The sequence below is a fragment of the Carassius auratus genome, chromosome 2, assembly GCF_003368295.1.
Source record: "Carassius auratus strain Wakin chromosome 2, ASM336829v1, whole genome shotgun sequence".
Classification (NCBI taxonomy): domain Eukaryota; kingdom Metazoa; phylum Chordata; class Actinopteri; order Cypriniformes; family Cyprinidae; genus Carassius; species Carassius auratus.
The window spans coordinates 27,494,882-27,521,141 of record NC_039244.1 but is presented as its reverse complement, the minus strand read 5'-3'; the positions used below and the strand labels follow the sequence as shown (position 1 = coordinate 27,521,141).

Sequence of the window (26,260 nt, the reverse complement as noted above, 5' to 3'; positions counted from 1 at the left end):
TCTGATTCTGATTCTGATGATATCATAGCAATAGCAAACAGCAATGGTCCAATCTATTTCTATTATAGTATACTTTGGGGTTAATTCATCCCGTTGGCGGTTGACCAACAGAAAGCTGCTTACTTGCTTGACTTCTGTGTGAGCAGTTCTTCATGCATCGCTACATATTGACAATGGATTTTTACCTGCCGAATGTGTCCAATACCTTAGACTGTCCTTCATAACATGTCCTGTTTCCGCCCTCTAGGATACTGACAGATGGCACGCTATCTGAAGGATGCTTATTGGATGAAGGTACAGTACAGTAACTCCCAATATCACTTTGTATTACACTTGGAACAAAAATACACTTCTCGAATAAAGTATATGTGGGTAGTTATCAGTAAAGACCAATATGCGTGCACGAGAACATGACTTTGGGATCCTTACTATCTTATGACATTCAGCCAGATTTAACCATCTGGCTTAGACCTGTTTTGGTGTGTTGTTGAGTTAGCTTCTTATTTTAGCCTTGCCACTGCTACACATTCCACAAGGGCAGATAACACTCACACACGGGCCTTACAGAGTGTATGCTACGACTCCGTTTCAAACTGTGAGGGGTTCTGGTTGTTCACTATTTGATGACATCATTTGCCGTTAAACCTGAAGGATGAATGCTTTTGTCAATTCAGTTCAGGTTTAATGATGCAATGCTATAGGCTAGTTTGAAAGCTGTCCACAAATCCTTTGACCCATTTGAAGAAATAAATGCCATCTAATTGTGTGCTTGCTATTTGAGTAACTGACACGCTACAAGTGATATGTTCATATCAGCACCATCCAGCATGATATTCCACACAGCGCATAACTTAATAACTATATCAACCAGATTGAGCAAGAAGACTATTGAGTAACATGCTTCCAACTGCTGGAACCTGAGAGACGGAGGCTTCCGTGGCTCTTATTCAGCAAATAATCCACGTCAGAGTCAGTCAGGAAACATACTGACTAATGGATACATGACATCCCTAATGGAACCCACTGTCACATTTTGTGTTTGCGTGTCTGTGACACTTAAGGCATCAGCTGAAGGCTTCAGGGTCAACCCTGAACCAAAGTAGCCAAGTGATTAACAGACTTACATAATACGCAGTTCAACATAGACCGTTCCAGCCAGCCTACTGTGATTTCCTTTCCCTCTACACTGGAACGTCTAGGCCGTCTATTTTAATGATCTTGACATACGAAAACAGTAGCCAAGTTGACAGACCACGAATGATCCATCCAGTTCAAACAACAATTCGTGTCATTGCACTTACACACACATATCCTGAACATATCTGATGTACTGAGACTATTTGATGTCTCATAACAGCCCAAGGCAGACTGGAACATTCCCCCAACAGACAGATATCAATGCTATTATGTCTAGCTGATGGCTTTATACAGACACATATCCTGATTAGTATCTTACCAGACAAACATGCCGATTCTGTCTGCCGTCTCCCGGTGAGCAGCTCCTCGTCATGACGCTTCTCAGTCCGACGCAAACTACCAAACCTCTTCATGGGAACCAGCAGGCCTCACGTCCGGCCTGAAGATCAACCATACCCTCCCGACTAAAGCAAAGACACGATACAGAGATCCTGTTCTGATAACAGAGAACTCAACACCAAGTGAAGCCAAAGCCAATGTCCAGGATTCCAGAAGAGGTTCTCGTTCTCAGTGATGATGGATAGCTGTACCTTCAGAAGTGTCTCCTATTGATATTTCTGACAGTTTCTTTGTTCTACACAGATGCCACCTGTCCTGGCACTGAATGCATTCCAGTGCTATAGATTCCCACGAAACACACAATGCAGTCCGTCACTTGTGTCAGTTGAGCAGACCCTGCTGATGAAAGACAGACTTGCTTACGGCCCCCAGTGCTGCAGATTGTCTCAGAAGTGATGCCTCTCTTCACTTTTCTATCTGCACTCTCTCTCTCTCTCTCTCTCTCTCACCAGCGTGAAGCCCTGCCCTCTCTGCAGGAAACTGTCAGGTGCAGCTGTGTGTCTCTTTAAAATAGCATACATGGCAGGAAGCTGTAAAAGGAGACCGGGCAACACAAGCCAGCACCACTTTTGGTTCAGTTCTCCACACAGTTTGTTCTTTTTGCTCTACCTCTGAACTTCCATATAGACAGTTCATTTCTTTTACTCTGCTACTCTTATTTTACCCATCAGTCTTTGTGTCCCCCTTTCATCCAGTATTCCTGGTCTTTCTGAAACTTTCAGTTATGCAGTGCCATCCATCCATCATTCAAACTGTATGGAAGGTCTCAGAGATGCTGGAGCTTATTTTGAATCATATATTTTATAAACTCATGGTAAAAATACCACCATATGTACAGTTCAACCGGGGTGTGCAGTCCATTAGCTGTGAATACTCTGCATACCCAAGCCATTTGAGAATAATATGTTTCAGGACTGGCTAAAGATTTGTATTACTATAAATTCCCTTACATTATAAAATGTTGGGAATATCAAATGGAACAGTCTGTAATTATTTATTTGCCCAACGATGCAATTTCTGCTAATGTGTGACAGTTATGGAGGGATTCTTGTGAGCGGATCCACAGCAGATTGGGCGTCAACACTTTATTGCTATTAATCATTATTACTGTTGCACGTTCTTATTGTTTTGTTGGCATTTGGGTGATTTCATGTGCAAAAAAATGGTCCTCAAATCGCTCACCAAAGTGGAAAAACATTCTGTTGCTGCCAGATCTCTATTACTGATAATCTCATTGTATTTGCACAACTAAGTCATATTAAACTTATAACTAGTAATAAATAAACTGCATATTTTCATGTTTTTTTTGGCATAGAACAAGTATGCTGAAGGTACATGTTATGTGGCAACATGCTTGAGTAAACTAATCAAAGTGAAGATTAGTTTTTTATATGTGTGTATAATGTAAATATGTATGATGTGTGTAAATGTGTGTGTGTGTGTAAGGAAATGTGGGAAAGCACTGTCATGAATTACTATTCCTGGCAACAGCCTTAATTTTAATTAGACTTCTGCCATGGTGTTTCTTAAATCATCTCTCTTAAATTAATAAATTGGAAAGCAGAGGCAACCCGATTAAAGAAGTCATTTCTCACCACTGATATAAACACATACAAGGAGCAACCAATCGTGGCTTAGTGGTAGAGCATTGCGCTAGCAGCAAAATAATCCGAGGGTTCAATTCTCAGGGAACACACATACTGGTAAAATTTTTTTATAAAAATGTATAGCCTGAGCGAAGGCTGTAAGTCGCTTTGGATAAAAGCGTCTGATAAATGTAAACATGCCCCTAGAATCTGGATTTGATCTGGATTTATCCTATGGGTGTCACTTCTGCAGTTTGAAACCCCATCTCCTCCCGAATTGTCTTCTCTTCCAGACAATAGTCCAGAAACTTTACAGCAGTGCTGATGTCGAGAGCTCTGTGTCTCTGTGGTGTCTGATTCCTGCTGTTTACACCCCGCCTCAGACCGAGAGAATAAAGCGGTCTATAACTGAAGATTCAGTGGACAAACAAAACAGGTCATATTTATTCCATGGATCAATGTCTGTCTTACTACCATATACACAACACAACTGTGTTTATCTGACCCTTCAAACTGGGATAATGTGATGTTAGACTCACAGTGCCTCCTTGTGGGAAGTAAAGGAGATCGCTGAAACACGTTTGAAGATCAAACTTAATTAATTAATCCATTATATCATACACAAGTATAACATGTATGATTAAACAGAAGTGGAGCAGGTTAAACAGATGATATGACGTGAGATTAGGTTATCTCAGTGCATGCAGCAGCTCAAGTTTCAGATTATTCAAATAAACTGTACAAAGACAATGATCAGCATAAGTCTATGAAAATAGCTCGACTATTTAAAATGGCTCTAAAGATTTTGGCAATGAAGGAGGTCACTTCCTGAGACCTTTTGGCAAAACGAGGCAAAGGAAGCCCACTTCGGAAGAGCCGCTAATTGGAGAACAATCTGGAGACATGGCCAGAAATGTTTAGGTACATTTGGTTTGGTTGAGTATGGCATACAGTAAAAGGCCCTCAGTCTCTAACATTGGATGGATTTCTGGAATATTCTTCTCACTGAGACAAACTAACCTCCTCATACTATTAGGACAGAATGACTCACTGCTCTTTTCTAAGGGTGTAGACTTTTTAACCACCACATTTCTTAAGAGAATCCAAAGATTTTTATGTCTTGTAAACTTTTCATTTAGAAATTAAAGTTGTAATTAATGGATAAAAGAGTTTCTCTCAAGATCAATGGATTGTAGTGACTTTATGAGCCATCGCCATGAAAAAATAAAATAAATAAAAAAACAGTAATCTTGCAAATTGTTATTACAATGTATAATAATGGTTTCTATTTTAATATCCTTTAAAATATCATTTATTTCTGTGATGGAAAGCCGAGTTTTCCAACAGTTGTGCTGCCAAATATTTTTTTGGAAACTGTTATACTTTTTTCCGGATTCTTTGATGAATAAAAAGTTAAGAATAACAGCATTTATTCAAAATATAAATGTTTTCTAACAATATAAAAATTTGTTATCACTGGAACACATCCTTGATGAATAAAAGTTTTAATATCTTTAAAAAAAAAAAATAAGAAAACTGACCCCAAACTTTTGAACTGTAGTGTATATTGTTAGAAAATATTATTTTAAATAAATACTTTTCTTTTTAAGTTTTTATTCATCATAGAATCCTGAAAAAAAGTATCAAGGGTCCAAAGAATATGAAGCAGCTCAACAGTTTCCAACACTGATAATAAATCATCATATCAGAATGATTTCTGAATATCACGTGACACTGAAGACTGGAGGAATGATGCTGAAATTTCAGCTGTGCATCACAGAAATAAATTACATTTTAATGTAAATTAAAATAGAAAATGTTTATTTTACATCGTAATAATATTTTACAATATTACCTTTTTTCCTGTATTTTTAATCAAATAAATGCAGGCTTGGTGAGCAGAAGAAACTCCTGTAAAAAACATAAAAAATTGTTCTGATGCCAAAATTTTATGTTGAAAAGGGGTTTTCGAGCATCAAAACAATAAAAGTTTAATTCAGCTTTAACTTAGTTTTCGTTTTCCCCCTGTAAATTAGAATGTGTCCTGTTTAATATATTTTTTTTCTAAGTAAAAAATAATGACAATCACACATATTTACCATTTAAATTTCGTTTATATACCAAAAAAAGTCTTGTCAGGAGTATTTAGAACAAGATTCCATAGATGGCATTAAAACACTGCATTTAAGGATCCCAGTGCAGGACACCAAACTTATTCAATGTCATTTTAAATCTTTACCACTATCCTTCAACCACTAAGTTTTACCAATTTGTCAGGAGGAAGTTTTTAATTATTTAAAATATATTACAATTTAGTATGAACACTATTCTTACCCATATACAGAGTTACAGTACAGCATAACATTTTGGGTACATATTTCTTGACAGTGTTATCATTAATACATTGAAAATGATAAGATCTGATATTGTAAAGTAATATCAAAGTGTTTAAATCCTGCTATTGGAAGACAGTGCTATCATTAAATAAGCAATCCCCCTCCCCCATTATTAGAGTGTAGGGGGATAAAACAATCAAAAACAGGGAGGGAGCTTTGTTAGTCTTTGGCTCAGGAATAATATATGAAATACGCAGCAGATTTTGGAACGAACATGAGGAAAACTTCTGTTAATCAGCCACATGGGCACAATCTCTGCAACGAAACAACTAACACCTGAAACCTGACTCAGAAGGGGCTGTGTTTTTCCTCATGCTTTTGATTCGTTGACCCTGACATACCCAGTACAAATACAAAACAAGTGCATAAAAGTACAAAAACAAAACTTTCTCATTTCAAACTAAAGTTACTTTGATTTGAAAATGTGTGCTGAATGAAAAATGTAAATGAGTTAAATAAAGCTGCAACAAAGCCAGAAAGAAGCAGGCCTCTTAAAGGGAAAGTTCTCCAAAAATGAAATAAATACAATTCTGTCGTCATTTACTCATTTAACCTCATGTTGTTCCAAACCCAAATGACTTACTTTCTTCTGATGAACACAACAGATATCTTGAAGAACATTTGACCCCATTGTTTTGCATTGAATCGACAAAATAATACCTTTTTCAGAATATCTTCAATTATGTTCCACAGGAGAAAGAAAGTCATACAGGTTTGGGAAGACATGAGGGTCTGTAAATAATGTAAATAAATCACCCTTTAAAACCTGACATCAACAACAAATTTAACTAGTGATACGTTTATGAGGAATGATAATAGAGGCGATGATGTTAAAAGCAAAATGTACAAATTCGTAGGATGCTGTTTTTACTTTATCTTACAAAAAATTAATCACAATAAATCTGTGAATATCAACAAATCTATATTGCTTTAATAAATATTGGCACATTCATATTTGATTCCTTCTTGATACTGACATGCAGTTTAATCAGAGCAGCAAGCCGAAATAAACTGCTTTACATAAGGATGATTTAGGAGTTGTATTTGTTTTAAGATATTGATTCTCTATTAAAGACTTGGTTCTCCTAGCATCACTAGACTCTGACTGGAGAAACAGTGATGAGGGCTCATGTCTGTGCCTCGTTATCTATCAAACTGCTTAATGTGCACATCAGATCACAATTTGGTCTACTAGCATGCACTCTAGTCATTAAAAACCAAAGGCTAGAAAACCCAAATCATAATCATACCACTTCCTGTTCTGATGTTTTCAAATTGAGTCAACAGGAACTCAAACTCTGTTAAAAATCGCATTTGAACACATTTAAAGCATACATCAGGGGTTGTATTATATCTTATCAAGCATTTCAGAGAAAGAGAAATAGGGCTGAATTAGAGGCATTGGAAATTCAAATTCACGAATTAGATATGGAAAATGCTAAACATCCATGTATTGAAAAATATAAAAAAATTTGTGCATTTAAATATAAATTGAATCAAATTCTCTGTTTTAAAATTTCTAAATCCTTTCAGTATGTAAAACAAAAATACTTTGAATTTGGTGATAAACCTCAAAAACTGTTAGCTCGACAACTTCGTAAATTAGCATCTGAACGAACAATATATAAAATTAAATCAGACACAGGAGAATTTCTTACTGCCTCTAAGGATATAAATAGTAGGTTTCAATCATTTTATGAAGCACTGTATTCATCGAAAGGAACTATAGATCCTACAGTTATTGCTCAGTTTCTAGACCAACAAAATCTACCCTCATTAAATCAAGAGCAAATGGAGGGGTAAGGTGCAGAAATTACTATTGAAGAAATATCAAGTACGATAAAATCTCTTAAAGGATGTAAAACACCCGGTCCAGATGGATTTTGTAATGAATTTTATAAAGCCTGCAGTGAATTACTTTTGCCTTATTTATATAGGGTTTATAAACAGGCATTTATAGACCAGTCTCTGCCGTCCTCACTAAACGAGGCAATTATTACTGTAGTGCCAAAAAAAGGAAGGAACCCAGAGGAACTGGGTTCTTATAGACCTATTTCACTCTTAAACACAGATCAAAAAATTCTAGCAAAAACTTTAGCATGCAGACTAAACACAGTAATTAGAAATTTGGTTCATCCAGATCAAAAGGGCTTCATACCAAAACGTAACTCTTCCTCTAATCTTAGGCATCTTTTTAACATTATTTATTCTTCAAGAGGCTTGCAGCAAGATCTAGCCATTTTGTCATTGGATGCAGAGAAGGCATTCGATCAAATTGAATGGCCTTACCTATTTGCCGTATTGAAGAAATTTAATCTCGGATATAATTTCATTTCATGGATTAAATTGTTGTACTCTAGTCCGTGTGCAAGAATTCTCACAAATCAAACAATGTCTTCTCGTTTTGAATTACACAGAGGTACAAGACAGGGATGTTCACTGTCACCACTTTTGTTTGCATTAGCGATTGAGCCTTTAGCTGAGGCTATTAGAACACATACTGGAATTAAAGGCTATAAAACCAGAAGTACTGATAATAAAGTGGCGTTATACGCAGATGATGTAATTTTATTTATTTCGGAGCCCAATAGCAGCATTCCAAATATCCTTAATCTGATAAATTACTATGGTACATTTGCAGGATATAAAATTAATTGGGACAAGAGTGTGTTGATGCCAGTTACTATCAAAGATTCTTCTTGGCTTCAGCATTTACCCTTTAAAATTTCTTTAGAACAGTTTACATATCTAGGAATTCAGGTGACAAAAAAGTTTTCCAGCTTATTTGAGGCCAATTTTCAACCCCTGTTATCTAAACTTAAATCCATGATCAATTTCTGGAGAACACTTCCTATTTCTCTTGTGGGTAGGGTAAACGCAATTAAGATGATATTTCTCCCACAATTTTTGTATATAGTGCAGAACATTCCTGTATTTCTGCCCAAATCATTTTTCAAAAAACTGGACACTATCCTGGTTCCCTTTGTCTGGAACTATAAAGCCCATAGGATTTCTAAGCACCACTTGTGTAAACCCAAAATACAGGGAGGGCTTGCCCTACCTAATTTTCTTTATTATTATTGGGCTGCAAACCTGAGGGCCTTGACGTCATGGATAGATTTTACTCCAGTGGAGGAGAACTGGTTGTTGTTGGAACAGGAGGAATGTCTCCCATATTCTATTAATGCAATACTTTTATCACCCAAAGGTATAGCTAGTTCACTTTATAATCATAACCCGGTCATTCATAACTCTGTTCGTATTTGGAAACAGTTAAAGACACATTTTAAGTTCACCCAAATGTCATTTTTACTCGCTATCTCAGCCAACCCCTCTTTTTGCCCTTCATTGTTAGATAGAGCATTTGAGTTTTGGAAAAATGTAGGGTTAAGAAACATAGGGGACTTATATATAAATGGAAAATTTGCTTCCTTTCAGCAGCTGTGTGAGAAATACAGTATTCCTTCTAATCACTTCTTTAGGTACCTTCAAATAAGAGACTTTGTGAAGTGTAATATTGCTAATTATGTAACCGCGACACCCATGTACCTGGACACATTTCTGGAAAGATGTCTAAGAGATGGAAGTAACATCTCCCTGCTATATAAGGGCTTAGAACAGCTGAAGAGTCCATCTATGGAGAACATTAAATCTGCCTGGGAAGAAGAACTTGCAGTAGAAATTCCTAATGAAATCTGGGAACAAAGTCTTGAACTGGTCCATAGATGTTCCATTAATGCAAGACATTGTCTCATTCAGTTTAAAGTGCTTCATAGGCTTCATTACTCCAAGTGTAAACTCCATAAAATATTTCCAGAAGTGTCTCCACTGTGTGACAAATGTCAATTTTTAGATGCCAGCCTGTCTCATAGCTTTGTCTTGTGTCCAAAATTACAGAATTTCTGGAACAAAATATTCCAAGTTTTTTCAGATACAATGCACATTTCTATTGAACCAGATCCTATATTAATTATATTTGGAATTTCCGAAGAATTTTTGAGACTTACACGGGTACAACAACAGTTTGTTTCATATGGGTTGATCTCTGCCAAAAAACTTATTCTTTTGTTTTGGAAGAAAAAAGAGGTTCCAACTCTTAAATTGTGGCTGACAGAGTTGACGAGTACACTACATTTGGAAAGAATCAGGTACACCCTAATAGACAAGATTGTGTTATTTGAAAAAATGTGGTCCCCTTTTATTGCCTTTTTAAATACTTGTGATTAATATGTTTATTATGCCTTCAGTACCTACTTTTACCACTGGATAGCACTTAAGGGTCTGTTTTTTTTTGTTTGTTTTTGTTTTTTTTGGGTGGGATGGGGGGTGGATGTTTATTTGTTAAAATGTAAGTTGTATATGTTTGTATTTAAAAAAAGTGTAATTACAAGTGACTATCTGTTAATATTTCTAATAATAAAAATATTTAAACCAAAAATCGCATTTGATCCCTGATCAGCTTCCCCATAACCATTAACAACATCAGTGAAGATGCAATTGTTCTCTGTGTTAACTGCTGTCTTACTGTACAGCATGCTTGGATGAAACTGGGACCAAAACACTTCATATAGTCCTCATAAACAGACCATAATATGATGTTTCAGTGTGCAGAAATACATAACTCAAAATACCAAAACAGCAAAGACACAGAACATGCCAGTGTATATCAACAGACTAGTGTCTCACCTTTTCTAGATTTGGAGAAGAGCTTGATGCTGGCAGGGGCTGAGCTGGACGAGGAGCGGAAGATACCACTGAAACTGAGACGGTGGGGAGATTTGGGAGGTGAGTCCTGGTGAGATGATGGTGGACGTGGGAAGATGGTTTTAGGAGTGCCTGGACTGGTCCTGGGACATATGGGAGCTGAAGCTGGGGTAACGGGCTGGCTGGAAGGAGGCTTCAAACATGGGCTAGCCGAGTCACTTCTGTCACCCTGAGAGGAGAAAGTAAAGAAAATAGTAGAAGAGACAATTACAATTTCTGAGCCATTTGTAATTTAATATACGCAACTGACCTTTCGCCTTAAATCACTGATCAATCCTGCCATAGCAGCCGTTGCTGTCTGCCAAATTAAGTTTGAACCTCTGATCTATTTTCTGATGCAAGTTTTTGCTATACTATATTATGTGTTTTTTTACACCGAATTTTGTTATTCCAAAATATGGCAGATAAAAGATTTTTTTTTTTTGCAGCGTCACATTTCTTTGTATCCCATGTAAGAATAATAGAGTGCATTAGTGTCTGCCCACAATAGTTCAGTTTTTTTTTTCAAAAAGTCTTTGTTAAGGCATTACAAGCCATAAACCAAACCAACCAGCTATGAGGTGAACAAACATTTCTTCTTGCGCTCTATGCGACATTATAAAAAAAACATGTTTGACTGAGGAACAGTAACTAAGTGGGCGGAGCTTAACAGTGTGCAAATTATACAGGAAATTACATTAGCACAGTCAGCTGATTCTATAACACTCAGTGTGATATCTCCAGCATTATCTGGCCACTCGTTTGAAGTTGAAGACTTCTGAATCGGGCAGAATCAGCCTTGCAATGTCAGAAAAAAGAAGCAGGAATGAAGTGCTTCAAAGTATTGGTGTGATAACAGATTAGAACAGGATGAGAATCAGCATAATACTCGAAAAAGTCGAAAGTCAAAGCATTGCACAACACAACTTTGTGAATATATGGAAAAGAAAAAACTTGAAACATGAAAATGTCAGCATATTAACTATTGAAAAGCTTTGTGTGGCTGAACTTAGCACACAAAGTCACACCTGAATGCAAGCTATGTTTTCTCATACTTCACAATGGACAATCAGTTAAGTGAAGCCGGGAGTGAGCCTAGTGCCCTAAAAGTTAGTATTTCAAAGCGCTGACCTTCAACTCTTTGGCAAACACTTGGATTGTTTTTTTGTTGATGTGCCAGTTGACTAGGCTGCTGTTGCTTCACAGGCTGTTTTCACTGGCCCAGCTCTGTTTGGTTTTGATTACAAGAGGAAAGGCAGGCGTCACCTTCCAGCTTAGCTCTGAGTGGGTGACATATATATATTATATTACATGTTGGAAAATAATAAAATGTGAAAACATCCCAGAGCATAAATCCTTTTTATAGGCACTGTATGTTTGGCACAGTTAAGTCAAGTTTAATATTAGACCGTATCACAACAAGGCAAATAAATATAAAAGTAATTAGAGTCAGCTGTAATATGGCAATAAATAATTCTGAACGACTTATGCATGGGTCGACCATTTCACTCTGACCTTCATTTAACAAATGCTGCCATTTATACAATTCAATTAGAAATCCTGGCACATGCCGAAGTTTCCTTCCATTTAAATACTGCAATCGTTTTTTCCCTTTCTGTGCAAAATCATCCGTAGGCATAAAGAAAGCATTTAAAATGTTTAATCTGAAACAACACAACAGCATGTGTAAAGAAAGTTCGCCTCGCCTTTTATTCATGACCAACGTTTATAAGTCAAGCCAACCACAGAGCTAGTATAGACAGCACACTCCCACTCTTTTCTTTACTAACAAACCTTGTCTTCATTGCTCAAGTGCATGTTTAGTCAAGTCAGCTGTATTTCTGTGTAATATAACCCATGGTGTAACAATCCACACATCCATCCTTCAAACTGCACCTGCAAAGGCTCTGCTCCAAAACCCTTTGTCATAGTCTTGCTCTACTGTCTACATACAATAGAGGCTTTATAAGTGAAGTGACTGATTTGGAATGCTCTGGATATTACACTTTATATAGCCATAGATCTTACCTATACAGTGGGGCACCCTTGGTTCTTAATACTGTGTGCTGTTACCTGATGATCCACGACTGTCTTTCTGTTTTGTGATGGTTGTGCATGAGTCCCTTGTTTGTTCTGAACAGTTAAACTGAGCGTTCTTCAGAAAAATCTGTAAGGTCCTGCAGATTCTTCAGTTTTCCAGCTTCTTTCTGGAGCATCAGTGAATGTTTAAACCTTTTTAAATAGTTGTGTTTGAGTCCGTCAATTGTCCTCAGTGGGATAAGATGTATCTCAAAATCATAGAGTCACTGCTGGAAAGGGTTCAAATATGCAAAGATGCTGGAAAATGCTGGAAGAATCGTGGATCAACCGCACACAGTATTAAGATCCAAGGGTTTCCAAACTTTTGAGTGGGGTTATTTTAATAAATTCAGCAATTTTTTTGTATTGTGGACTAAATGTAAACATCTTTTATGTACAATATCTTACTTAGGACAGTACTAAATAAAAAATAGCATGCATTTAGATTTAGTATGATCTCTCTTATTTTTTGAAAAATTTTCACATTTTCACAGATTTTGCAAGGGGTGCCCAAACTTTCAAGCCCCACTGTAAAGCAATATAAAATTTTCACAGTTAATTAAAATTACATAAAATTATATATACAGTTAACTAAGAAACATACATTCTAATATGTTAATATATATATATATATATATATATATATATATATATATATATATATATATATATATATATATATATACTGTATATATCATTAATTTTTATGGTATTATATGTAGCAATCATACATGTAAAAAATATAACTTTTAGTTATTTTCTGTATATGGAAATCATACAGGTGCTGGTCATATAATAGAATATCATCAAAAAGTTGATTTATTTCACGGATTCCATTCAAAAAGTGAAACTTGTATGTTATATTGATTCAATACACACAGACTGATATATTTCAATGAATTATTTCTTTTAATTTTGATGATTATAACTGACAACTAATGAAAGTCCCAAATTCAGTATCTCAGAAAATTAGAAATATTACTTAAGAACAATATAAAGAAAGGATTATTTGAAATCTTGGCCAACTGAAAAGTATGAACATGAAAAGTATGAGCATGTACAGCACTCAATACTGAGTTGGTCTTCTTTTGTCTGAATGACTGCAGCAATGCAGCGTGGCATGGAGTCGATCAGTCTGTGTCACTGCTCAGGTGTTATGAGAGCCCAGGTTACTCTGATAGTGGCCTTCAGCTCTTCTGCATTCTTGGGTCTGACATATCACATCTTCCTCTTCACAGTTTCCCACAGATTTTCTATGGGGTTAAGATCAGGCGAGTTTGCTGGCCGATTAAGAACAGGGATGGCATGGTCCTTAAATCAGGTGCTGGTAGCTTTGGCGCTGTGTGCAGGTGCCAAGTCCTGTTGGAAAGTGAAATCTGCATCTCCATAAAGTTGGTCAGCAGCAGGAAGCATGAAGTGCTCTAAAACTTCCTGGTATACGGCTGCTTTGACCTTTGACCTCAGAAAACACAGTGGACCAACACCAACAGATGACATGGCACCCCAAACCATCACTGACTGTGGAAACTTTTCACTGGACCTCAAGCAACGTGGATTGTGTGCCTCTCCTCTATTCCTCCAGACTCTGGGACCCTGATTTCCAAAAGGAAATGCAAAATTTACTTTCATCAGAGAACATAACTTTGGACCACTCAGCAGCAGTCCAGTCCTTTTTTTCTTTAGATGCTTCTGACGCTGTCTGTTGTTCAAGAGTGACACCAGGAATGCGAAGCTGAAACCCATGTCTTACGTCTGTGTGTAGTGGTTCTTGAAGCACTGACTCCAGCTGCAGTCCACTCTTTGTGAATCTCCCCCACATTTTTGATTGGGTTTTGTTTCACAATCCTCTCCAGGGTGTGGTTATCCATATTGTTTGTACACTTTTTTCTACCACATCTTTTCCTTCGCTTTTCCTCTCTATTAATGCGCTTGGACACAGAGCTCTGTGAACAGCCAGCCTCTTTTGCAATGACCTTTTGTGTCTTTCCCTCCTTGTGCAAGGTGTCAATGGTCGTCTTTTGGACAACTGTCAAGTCAGCAGTCTTCCCCATGATTGTGTAGCCTACAGAACTAGACTGAGAGAACATTTAAAGGCTTTGCAGGTGTTTTGAGTTAATTAACTGATTAGAGTGTGGCACCAGGTGTCTTCAATGTTCAACCTTTTCACATTATTCTAATTTTCTGAGATACTGAATTTGGGATTTTCCTTAGTTGTCAGTTATAATCATCAAAATTAAAAGAATAAACATTTGAAATATATCAGTCTGTGTGTAAGGAATGCATATACAGTCTTGTTCAAAATAATAGCAGTACAATGTGACTAACCAGAATAATCAAGGTTTTTCGTATATTTTTTATTACTACGTGGCAAACAAGTTACCAGTAGGTTCAGTAGATTCTCAGAAAACAAATGAGACCCAGCATTCATGATATGCACGCTCTTAAGGCTGTGCAATTGGGCAATTAGTTGAAAGGGGTGTGTTCAAAAAAATAGCAGTGTGGCATTCAATCACTGAGGTCATCAATTTTGTGAAGAAACAGGTGTGAATCAGGTGGCCCCTATTTAAGGATGAAGCCAACACTTGTTGAACATGCATTTGAAAGCTGAGGAAAATGGGTCGTTCAAGACATTGTTCAGAAGAACAGCGTACTTTGATTAAAAAGTTGATTAGAGAGGGGAAAACCTATAAAGAGGTGCAAAAAATGATAGGCTGTTCAGCTAAAATGATCTCCAATGCCTTAAAATGGAGAGCAAAACCAGAGAGACGTGGAAGAAAACGGAAGACAACCATCAAAATGGATAGAAGAATAACCAGAATGGCAAAGGCTCAGCCAATGATCACCTCCAGGATGATCAAAGACAGTCTGGAGTTACCTGTAAGTACTGTGACAGTTAGAAGACGTCTGTGTGAAGCTAATCTATTTTCAAGAATCCCCCGCAAAGTCCCTCTGTTAAAAAAAAGGCATGTGCAGAAGAGGTTACAATTTGCCAAAGAACACATCAACTGGCCTAAAGAGAAATGGAGGAACATTTTGTGGACTGATGAGAGTAAAATTGTTCTTTTTGGGTCCAAGGGCCACAGGCAGTTTGTGAGACGACCCCCAAACTCTGAATTCAAGCCACAGTACACAGTGAAGACAGTGAAGCATGGAGGTGCAAGCATCATGATATGGGCATGTTTCTCCTACTATGGTGTTGGGCCTATTTATCGCATACCAGGGATCATGGATCAGTTTGCATATGTTAAAATACTTGAAGAGGTCATGTTGCCCTATGCTGAAGAGGACATGCCCTTGAAATGGTTGTTTCAACAAGACAATGACCCAAAACACACTAGTAAACGGGCAAAGTCTTGGTTCCAAACCAACAAAATTAATGTTATGGAGTGGCCAGCCCAATCTCCAGACCGTAATCCAATTGAGAACTTGTGGGGTGATATCAAAAATGCTGTTTCTGAAGCAAAACCAAGAAATGTGAATGAATTGTGGAATGTTGTTAAAGAATCATGGAGTGGAATAACAGCTGAGAGGTGCCACAAATTGGTTGACTCCATGCCACACAGATGTCAAGCAGTTTTAAAAAACTGTGGTCATACAACTAAATATTAGTCTAGTGATTCACAGGATTGCTAAATCCCAGAAAAAAAAATGTTTGTACAAAATAGTTTTGAGTTTGTACAGTCAAAGGTAGACACTGCTATTTTTTTGAACACACCCCTTTCAACTAATTGCCCAATTGCACAGCCTTAAGAGCGTGCATATCATGAATGCTGGGTCTTGTTTGTTTTCTGACAATCTACTGAACCTACTGGTAACTTGTTTGCCACGTAGCAATAAAAAATATACTAAAAACCTTGATTATTCTGGTTAGTCACATTGTACTGCTATTATTTTGAACAAGACTGTATATACACGTTTCAATTTTTGAATGGAATTATTGAAATAAACCAACTTTTTGATGATTTTCTAATTATATGACCAGCACATGTATATGTTTACTTATATAGTATCAACATGTATTGATGGGATTTAGAATGGATATACTGTACATATACATGACATATATGTCCAAAATGTATTACACGTACATGGCGCTCTCTCCCTCTCTCTCTTTGAAATTGTTCTAATAGGTTTCATATATTTTTACTTCATATGGCAATATATTTTCATATATCAAACTGTAGTATTGACAAAAACTCAACTCTAAATCTAAATCAGTCTAATTGTTCACAAATTCTGAAAATTTATAATTGTGATTTTGTGTATTTTACCTTGCGCATTTCATCTTTATCTGCTCCGTCAGTCTCCCCGTCCATAAGAGAGGATGTGAATGTGCTCAAATCCTGTTAAAAGACAAAGCAACAGAGTTAGTTATAAAAGCCAAACTATATGTCTTTAAAAGAAACAGCTTCAGCCAAATTCTCCCAGCAGTACACTGTAAATTAGGGATGAATGAGATTTTTTTATATTTGCAATGTAGGTTATCAGCTGATTTTACTATTTTCTTTTCGATTGCTATTGTGTGATTTTGGAAATTTAATTGTGCATGCTCATTTTTTTTCTATTGTAACATTTAAAACCACTAATAATTAAATAAGACTGTTAAATGTAATCATTAGCAAATCCTAAAATTAATATCTGTTTTCCATTGTGTTTTAATGCATAAATTCACATAATGCATTTATAATTGATGATTTAATTTTTAGCATTTTATTTTTAACCATACTTTGATAAATTTGTGTAGAATTATAGGCCACATTCTTTTCTATATTAAATACGGAAAATAGTGAATGGATGAAGGCAGAATCAACAATACTGAATCAGTGTGATTTAGCAATTCTTAACATTATTCTATAAGCAGGTGCTGTTAAATAATGTGCAAAATTAGGAGTAAACAGCCATTTAGGATGTCATTTATGACTGTGTGGGTTAGATTTGACTCTGCCAGAGATTCCTGATCCACATAAAGAAAGACAAAATGGACTCTCTAATCTCTTCTTCAATGGAGGCAGACTGGGAACAGGATCAAACACTGGTTGGTTTTGTCGGCGGATGCTTTCTGTTGGGCCTGAAAAAACATCACTGTGGGGGGTGATGTCAAAGTTTAGCTATGTTTTAGGCAACTGTTCAACAATCATTAAAGTGACCGCATTAGAGTAGCTCAAAACATTTGCTTTTAGACATTTTACTTTCACAAAAAGAATGATCCAATGTAATGAAGAAAAAAAAATGTTGTGCACAAATATGTGCGATGACATAAATATTTGCTTAGTTTGGTTTTATAACCCTGCATTCAGTTTCATTTTAGGAAAAGTTAGGTAACTTGGACAACTGAGAAAACTTTTGTGTGCTCTAAGTATTTGTGCTGTAAGAACCTTGACTGAGCAGTGAATTAGTTTTCAAACTACACCCAAATAGCTTGCCAAGTGGTGCGAGATGGCAAAGCTACTTGAAGTGAAAGCACACAATGATGTTTTTCACAGGTGTTCGATTCATTATCAGTTCACAATACATGCTACTCCTGTCCAGCTGGTTTAACGCAGCTGGTGAACAGAACTAAAAAAGGGCCAGATCAAACCTTTTAAAGAGATAGTTCACTCAAAATTAAAATTTACTGTTAATTTACTCGTCCTCAGGCCATCCAAGATGCAGGTGACTTTCTTCAGAAGAACAATAAAGAACAGTTTTAGCTGAAACCGTGGTCCTTGGCAATTCATAAAATGCTAAATCAATGGCTGCTGTCACTTTGAGGGTCAATAAAAGCACAAACAGGCAACACAAAATTAATACTCATGGCTCCTGACCACATATTGAGGACTTATGAAGCGAAACATATGGTCTGTGCAAGAAACTGAACATTATTTAACTCATTATTACCTGTAATCCAGAGAATCAGGCAAATGTGCAAGTCCAATTCCTTTCGGTGAACTGGTTCTTTTGGACAGTTTGTTTCAATGAAATGGTTCAAATAATAATTTCACCAGTTTGGCATAACGTACGATTTTTTTTTATAATCGAATAGGAATAGTGATTGACCTGATCTCAATATATTATCAGGAGCCACAGGTATTAAGGGTGTACTCACACTAGGCACGGTTGCCATGAACCGGGCCCGAGTAAGATTGTCCCCCCTTCCCCACTCCCCCTCTGGCCTGCACTCACATAGGGTTTCAGCATTCGTGCCGGAGCACACTTACGTCATTATGGTGCGACGGTTTCGGGATAAACAGGAAGAGCAGCGCTCTCTGAACACAATGGAGTCCATCGCTCTGTTTTCTTTGTGGATAATTTTGTGTCGCTTGGTCCACGGTGGTCCACAGCCCTCTCACAGCCTGTTGTTAAACAGATGTGTCGCCTTAGTGGCGCGAAAATTTCCACGTAATCGTGCTGCTTGTATGAGGAGGTTTGCAAGATACCAGCTGAAGTGCAGCAAGGACTTTGCAGTTTTGAGTTTTTATGCGTTTTGTCCAGCTGTTCTTGTATGCTCTCATCTGCCCAAATTTCCAACAAGCATTGCACCTCTGCCGTAGACCAAAGCCACCCTTCCCCGCCATGTTGGTTTTGGAGCGTCGCAAAACCGTGACGCAACGCGTCCTTTTCCGTGCTCCAGCATGGTTAGCGCTCACACTGCATGCGAACCGCGCCCGAGTCCAACTGAACCGTGCTCTGGCCCACCTCTTCCAAGCGGGCCAGGGCTGGCTTTGGTGGTCAAACGCACTCGGGCACGGTTCAAACTGGCTTATTTTGTCTTGCCTGTATATGCTTTTTTTTACTCTCAAAGTGATGGTATCCATTCACTTTGCATGCATTTCATGCATTTTAACAAGGACCACAGCTTCAGCTAGCTTTATTGTTATACTGAAGAAAAAAAGTCACCTATATCTCAAATGGCCTGAGATTTAATAAATTAACAGCTGATTTTCTTATTAAGGTGAAGTATCCCTTTAATGCATATTGACTATTGTAATGTTATTGCATTGCTACTGCTAGTAACTCCTCTCCTCTCTCTGTCGTATAAACCACTGTAGTCATCTTAGTCAAAATAACCCACTGACAAAACCAAAATATTACATTCCAGTCTATGTTTGAAGAGTCCTACTCATGGACGTTGTGCACAGTTATATATACAGTATATATATTGTGGTGCAAGTGATTTTATGGTTTTGCATTGAGGCCAAGATTTTAGATTTCTTCACTCAAGCCTGTCGCAAACTGTAGCATTCGAACAGAGAGTACTTCATGAGTGGAACCAGGACACACCTCTCATACGGACAGAGATGTTGAAGCAGTGGCCATTAAATGATGAACTAAATGTAGGAAAAAAATATTCTTGTTTGTAAGGAGATAGAGCCTCATATGGAAGAATATGATGAAAGAGACATTTACTGTTCAGTATGATTTGTTTTGTTCCTCTTGTATTTTAAATGGACAGGAAGCCACAAGATTCAAGAGATTGTAACCCTGTAAAAAAACTACAGTATAATTTGTTTTACCCATAGCAACTTTCCTGATATACAAACGTGATATGATCTATTGGCTATAGGATCTGTAATCATTAGGCAGATCATTTAAGAAAAAAAATCTGTTATTAGGATAAGAAAGTGAGTTAAAATATACTATTTTTCCTAAACAGGAAACTGTAAATAAACATGTGAAGTAGGCCAGGCAGTTCATTGTTTTTCTGTTACTGTTAAATTCAGTTGACATGTGATATCTCTTATCTTTGGAAGGCGTCAAAAGAAGACCTTTGCTCTATACACCACAAACAAACATTTCAGGCCTACATGATATGTTATTTACAAGAAAGAGGCTCTAGTCAATCATAATGGGTATTGAGCTAATGAGAAACAGAGTACTTTAGTCATTCTGCAGCACCGGAAAGGGAAAAATGATTTTTAAGTGTTTGCGGCTTTTTGCAGAATGTTTGGATGCACAGGTCAAGTGTTATGTTTACAAATGGTTATGTTTATGATTCACATTACGTTTATGGCTACAGGCAGAGAACAGTGACTAAGCTTCAGGATGAGGCAGAGGGTGGAGAACAGAGAGGATCTTTCAAACAAAACCCCTTTCACTCTCAGAAAATTGTCAGGAGTTTTTTTTTTTTTTTTTTTTAATAAATAAGGCAACAGCTTCAGATATATCGGGATAGTAAAGTGTTCATTCTGTGCACACTTCAGAATCACGCCGGAAGACATCCGGGGTACTTTTTGCCTACTGTTAATTTGGACATACATTTGGACATTCTTTTGTCACACACTGTTTTCACCTACTGTATAGTAGCGAAGTATGCAACTCTGTATGCAGCCTATGATTCTGAAAGTAATCCTGAAGACCTTGATTAGCTGATTCAGGCGTGTTTAATTAGAGCTAAACACCGTAGGACAGTAACTCCAGGAACAAGTCTGGACACCTCTGTTTTAAAGAAACAACTCACAGACATCTTCAACATTTACCCACACTCATGCTGTACCAAACCTTTATGCTTTTATGTATTCTGTGAAACACATTTCAGCATGAAATTGAAAATTTCCCTATGTTTTATTTATTTATTGTTTGTGCTCATAATTCTTAATCCAACTGTCACAACTGGACTTTGATGTAAAATGACAGACTTGTGAATTTTCCAATAAAAAAACTAAACTAAAACACCTGCAGGCTCAAGTTCATCTGCGTTCACTTTTGAAAGCAAAGCTCACATCTCAACATCCACTTCAAAATCAATGCATTGAACCAAGTAAATCCCCATCCTACATTATTTCCCTGTCAATAACTCGGATGTGCAGTTCATGCTAAAAGAAAATACCTGGTTAATTAAATAATGCAGGGTCTCCTACTAATTATCTCCAATAAAGACAGGATATCTGTGCCATATATATATATATATACTATAACTTATCTTTGTTTTGAGCAGATGCCCTTGAATGGCACTCAATAAAGCAGTAATATACAGAGCTGGCCTTGATGTTAATTATAAAGGCAGATATGGTTTGTAACGCTATGATGAGTCATGACTGAGCAGAGCGCGCGCTCTTACAGCTGTTTCCCTCACTTCCTCTTTCAGCTTTAAAACAACAGATAGGTCCAATCAATACCATGGCGTGCCAAACCATTTATAATACAAGCGTACACGCGTACTTTTCGGCCAATTCTCTCAAAAACGTTACAAATACATAAGCGCGTAAGTTTTGTTTTGTTATCGTACGCAAGCAAACGTAGGCCTGTTACACACGCGCTCGCGTTGCGCGGGGGAGGGTTTACTACTCATGTTCTGACAGCTCTCAAGCAGAACTGATTTCATATTAAAAGTTATACTTTTGTACTTCGCACGACTGTAGTAGGTAAAGTAATTAACTAAAAAGACGTCGTCTGAAATGCTAGCTTAAATAGTTGCAGTAAAACAATGTAACATAAAGATGTTCTAAAAATGCATATTTCCAAAAATGCATCAGAACGTCTGAAATGTAACTTCAGAAGACATACTGTACTTTAAACTTGTTCCTCGTGCCCACGCAACACTTTTGCGGGATTCTCAACACTTAACGAAGCTGCAAAGTTACAAAAGAGCGAAAAATCAACTCACTGGCATGTTCAGGTGCAGAGTTCGCTTTTTCTTTGATGATTTCTTTGCACAGTCCTTTTTCTTGGAGTCCATCACTGTACTTCCCATTTTCCTGCAGTCAGAATTTTTTCTCTCAATATTTAGGAGGAAGGTGTTCTCCACTGACAAATATATTCACTCCAGTGTATATTTCTTCAGTCACGATCGTCCTCCGTGACTGAATTTCGCAGAAGCTCGTCTGACTCAAAACAAGCACATCCCGAGACTCCAGTTCCTTATCACTGTCACTGCGCCGTGGACATCCGCATTCAGCTCCACTGCTGTCATGGGTTCGAATCCCGCACTGAGCAGGCGGAGACTGAGCACGCCCTTCTCCTGCACAGGGAAGAAAACTGCTACAGACGAGCGAGGTTTATTTATCTCGGAAATTTGACTGTAACATCAGCCAGAGGGTGAAACCAGTGTCAGCTGACGGTCTTCCACTGACAGCGTCACTTTCTCTCCATTCATTATAACTACAAGCGAAGTCATCATGATATTTTTTTTTCTGTTCAAAGATATTAATTTGATTTTAATCTGTGTATTTTTACATTACATTACTTTTTTTAAATTATTTTTTTATGTTTGTAAAAAAAAAAAAAAAATCAAAATACAAAAAAATACTCACCATCATGTCATTCCAAACCTGTATGACTTCTGTACATAAAATATAGTTTGAGAAATGTTTAGTGTTTTTATGTTTTTCCTTCTTTTAAGAGTTTAATTTCAAACTGTGTTTTTTCTTCTTCTCTCCATTCAAGTCAATGGTAACCAAAACTGTTTAGCTCTTAAAGGTATAGTTCATCTAAAAATGAAAATTTGCTGCTAATTTACTCACCCTCAGGCCATCTATGATGTTCATGAATTTCTTTTTCAGAAGAAGAATAAAGAAGAATCTTAGCTGAAACAATGGCCATTGGTTATTCATAAATTGCAAGCCACTTTGGCAATTTGAGATTCCGAAAAAAAAAAAATATATATATATCAGGCAAGACAAAATTAATTAAACATGTGACTCCTGACAATATACTGATTAGTAGACTGGATATTCACAAAATCTGGATTCAGATTTGCTTTGATTTCTTTCTGCCTTACTGTACTCATCTCACATCTACTATTGTGATTGGTATTGCAGTTGTGGTTGTTTAGAACACGTTTTCAGTAGAAATGAAACCAAATAAATCTCATGCAAAGAGACAACCAAAAACCTGTCTCACTCATCATGTAAAAGCAAAGATACTAACACAAACTTCACTCAGCTTATTAATAAATATATCTGATTTGTATTGTGTAAATAAGTTGTTCACTAATTTTACATGCAGATGCAAAATATGGTCTACAAATATATATTAAAAAGTATCAGTAGTTCAATATAAAGATGTTTTTTTATTCTTGCAGAACTAGAATGGAGTTGCATACTACAGTCTCTAGGGGGTGCTACTGTACTGCACCCTAAATCACCTTTATTCCAGATTCGTGTGTGTGCAAACGACTTGCCCACATACCACTTACTATCGCTTTCTTGCGAAATGTAATATTGGTATATGTAAAAGCTATTTGAAAAAGCTGTTTGATATGTATTCTTCCAGAGACCCCCATAATGTCTTATTTAGACGTGTGGCACACTTTCAAATAAAATATCAAAGTAGGTGGCATTTGCAAACAAATTATACAAGATCTATCAGTATATCTACTATTTTACCATCTACAGTCTAACAACTGGATATCTTCTCAGCACTTTCTCAGATTTAGTAATGTTAGATGTGATAATTCGGGAGGCCCTTGAATGTATTTGACTTGATCCTTCATTATCATCCTGGAATACGGGATCATCATGATGGAATAGTCTTGAATAATCGGGAGCAGCTGGACCTGTAAAATAGCCTCATATTGGTTGGCTGTAATATGACCCTGTAGAGCAATCATCAGACCTAATGACTGCTGTGTCATTATGGATTTTCTGCCATGCTTAATACCTGGAAGCTGATACAGTATTGAGTAATGAGTTTTTTTTTCAATATGTGAAAAATGTAGGAAATAATGTACACAAATATTTTAGACAATTATTACATTTCTGCATTGTTTTCATGTGACTGATGATATACTAGTTTTATCAGACAGTTTTATCATCAATATGGATCCAAATATAGTGCAGACTGAATTTAGTGCACTCAACATGTTTTCTTTCCTATAGGAAATATACAGTATACAGTGATGATTTCTTCTAGTTCATTATTATGTAATAATTTCCCTTCAGAGCATTGTGGCTGTGTTGATGTGTAGTTTATTTGATTTTCTGTAGCTCAGTAGTGTGAAATTGACTATCTGTCCACAGGTTCAAGTTTCCAGTCTTTCATTCTTTCTCAGTCCCGGAAACACACAGGGTCCTTATTCACTACTCCTTACTCACTCATCTCTTCACTTCACTTGATTAAATTTAATTTATTTGTTTGTTTACAACCAATTTAAAAGAAATCATTATTTCAACCATTTGGAATTTATATGACATATAAATGACCTACATTTATATTCTATATTATATTATCTTGAAATATAATTTAGTGCTGTCCTGAAAGAAAGATAAAGAGAAAGAAAATTAGTAATGTGATGTAAACATATATAGATATGCCCTGATGAGTGAGTAATGCCGCGTTTCCACCGCAGGAACTTTACCCGGGAACTAGCAGAGATGTATAAAGTACTAGAGACCCATACTTGAGTAAAAGTACAAGTGCTCTATCAAAAAAGTGACTTGAGTAGAAGTAGAAGTGCTCTTTAAGCACCACACTTAAGTACAAGTACTAAAGTATTCAACATTTTTTGTACTTAAGTATTGCAAGTAGTCTATTTTAAAATTTACTACTCAAGTACTGAAAGTAAAAGTAGAAGTATTGTGTTATGTAGCTATTAAAGAAAGTAGTCAAAAGTTTGAACATATTGTTTTTACTATTTCAAATGATTAACCTAAAGGACAATCATAATTCCTTTGACTGTAACTTCTTGTAAACAAAAAACGGTTACTAGGGTTAGTTAGCCCAATTTGCAAAATTATGTCATTAATAACTTACCCTCATGTTGTTTCAAACCCGTAAGACATCAGAGGGTCATTTCGAATTTTTTGAAGCATCGAAAATACATTTTGGTCTAAAAATTGCAAAAACTATGACTTTATTCAGCAGTGTCTTCTTTTCCGTGTCTGTTGTAAGACAGTTAAAAACAAAGCAGTTTGTGATATCCGGTTCGCGAACGAATCATTCAATGTAACCGGATCTTTTTGAAACAGTCCACCAAATAGAATTGAATCGTTTTAAACAGTTCGCGTCTCCAATACGCATTAATCCACAGATGAATTAAACTGTTAACTTGTTTAATGTGTCTGACACTCCCTCTGAGTTAAAACAAACCAATATCCCGGAGTAATTCATTGACTCAAACAGTACACTGACTGAACTGCTGTGAAGAGAGAACTGAAGATGAACACCGAGCCGAGCCAGATAATGACTCGTTCACGAGTCAAGAACCGTTTCTGTCAGACGTGTCCGATTCGTGAACCGAGGAGCTGATGATACTGCGCATGTGTAATTCAGCGTGAAGCAAACCGACACACAGAGCATCTGAACCGAACTGATTCTTTTGGTGATTGATTCTGAACTGATTCTGTGTTAATGTTATGAGCCCAGGTGCAGTCAACGCCAATGACGCCACTGCGTCGAGCGCAAAAGAATCGGTGAACCTTTTTTCTTCAACTGGTTTATTGACTCGAACTGTCAGAAAGAACTAACGTTACTGGTCACCCGAGAACCGATGCAACCGGTTCTTGATTCGTGGACGAGTCATTATCTGGCTCGGCTCGGTGTTCATTTCTCTCTTCACAGCAGTTCAGTCAGCAAGCGCAGTCTTCTTAATCGCTTGATTCGCTCAATGATATGCCAGCTTCATCAAACCTGCCATCTACAGTTCTGGCAGTGGTAATGTGGGTAACGAGTAACGATGCAGCACATAAAAAAATATTGGAGTAAAAGTATTAAACTCAGCGAAAATATGTACTGAAGTAAAAGTGGAAGTAGGAGAAAAAAATAATACTCTAGTAAAGTACAGATACCGCCTTTTAGTACTTAAGTACAGTAGTGAAGTAGTTCTACTTCATTACCATACATCTCTGGGAACTAGGGACTTTGGCCTGGTACTCGGTGTGTTTCCACCGCAGGAACCAGGAACTAAATAAAGTTCCGGGTAAAAAAATGCCCTTCAGAATGTCCCTGCTGGCGAGGTGGTACTTTTTCAAAGTTCCGGAACTTTCGGGGGCGGGACTTGGGCAC

The 26,260-nt window shown here is 37.0% G+C and overlaps 1 protein-coding gene across 3 annotated transcripts in view; it reads right to left on the bottom strand.

The window, feature by feature from the left end:
- LOC113038835 (5'-AMP-activated protein kinase subunit gamma-1-like) overlaps window positions 1-22,376 on the bottom strand; it is a 38,920-nt gene extending 16,544 nt beyond the window's left edge. The window contains exons 1-3 of one of the 3 annotated variants that reach the window (XR_003274819.1): window positions 21,924-22,372; window positions 16,612-16,683; window positions 10,205-10,451 (exon numbers count right to left, since the gene is read on the bottom strand). Coding sequence is in view for 2 of the 3 variants with exons in the window: in XM_026196546.1 (XP_026052331.1) it covers window positions 10,205-10,451; window positions 16,612-16,683; window positions 21,924-22,010 (406 nt within the window). In the remaining variant the exon portion in view is untranslated. Of the gene's footprint in view, window positions 1-1,456; window positions 1,984-10,204; window positions 10,452-16,611; window positions 16,684-21,923 lie in introns of those variants that run through there. The other 2 variants (XM_026196546.1, XM_026196560.1) reach the window with 2 other exon arrangements.
- Between the last annotated feature and the right edge of the window lie 3,884 nt (window positions 22,377-26,260).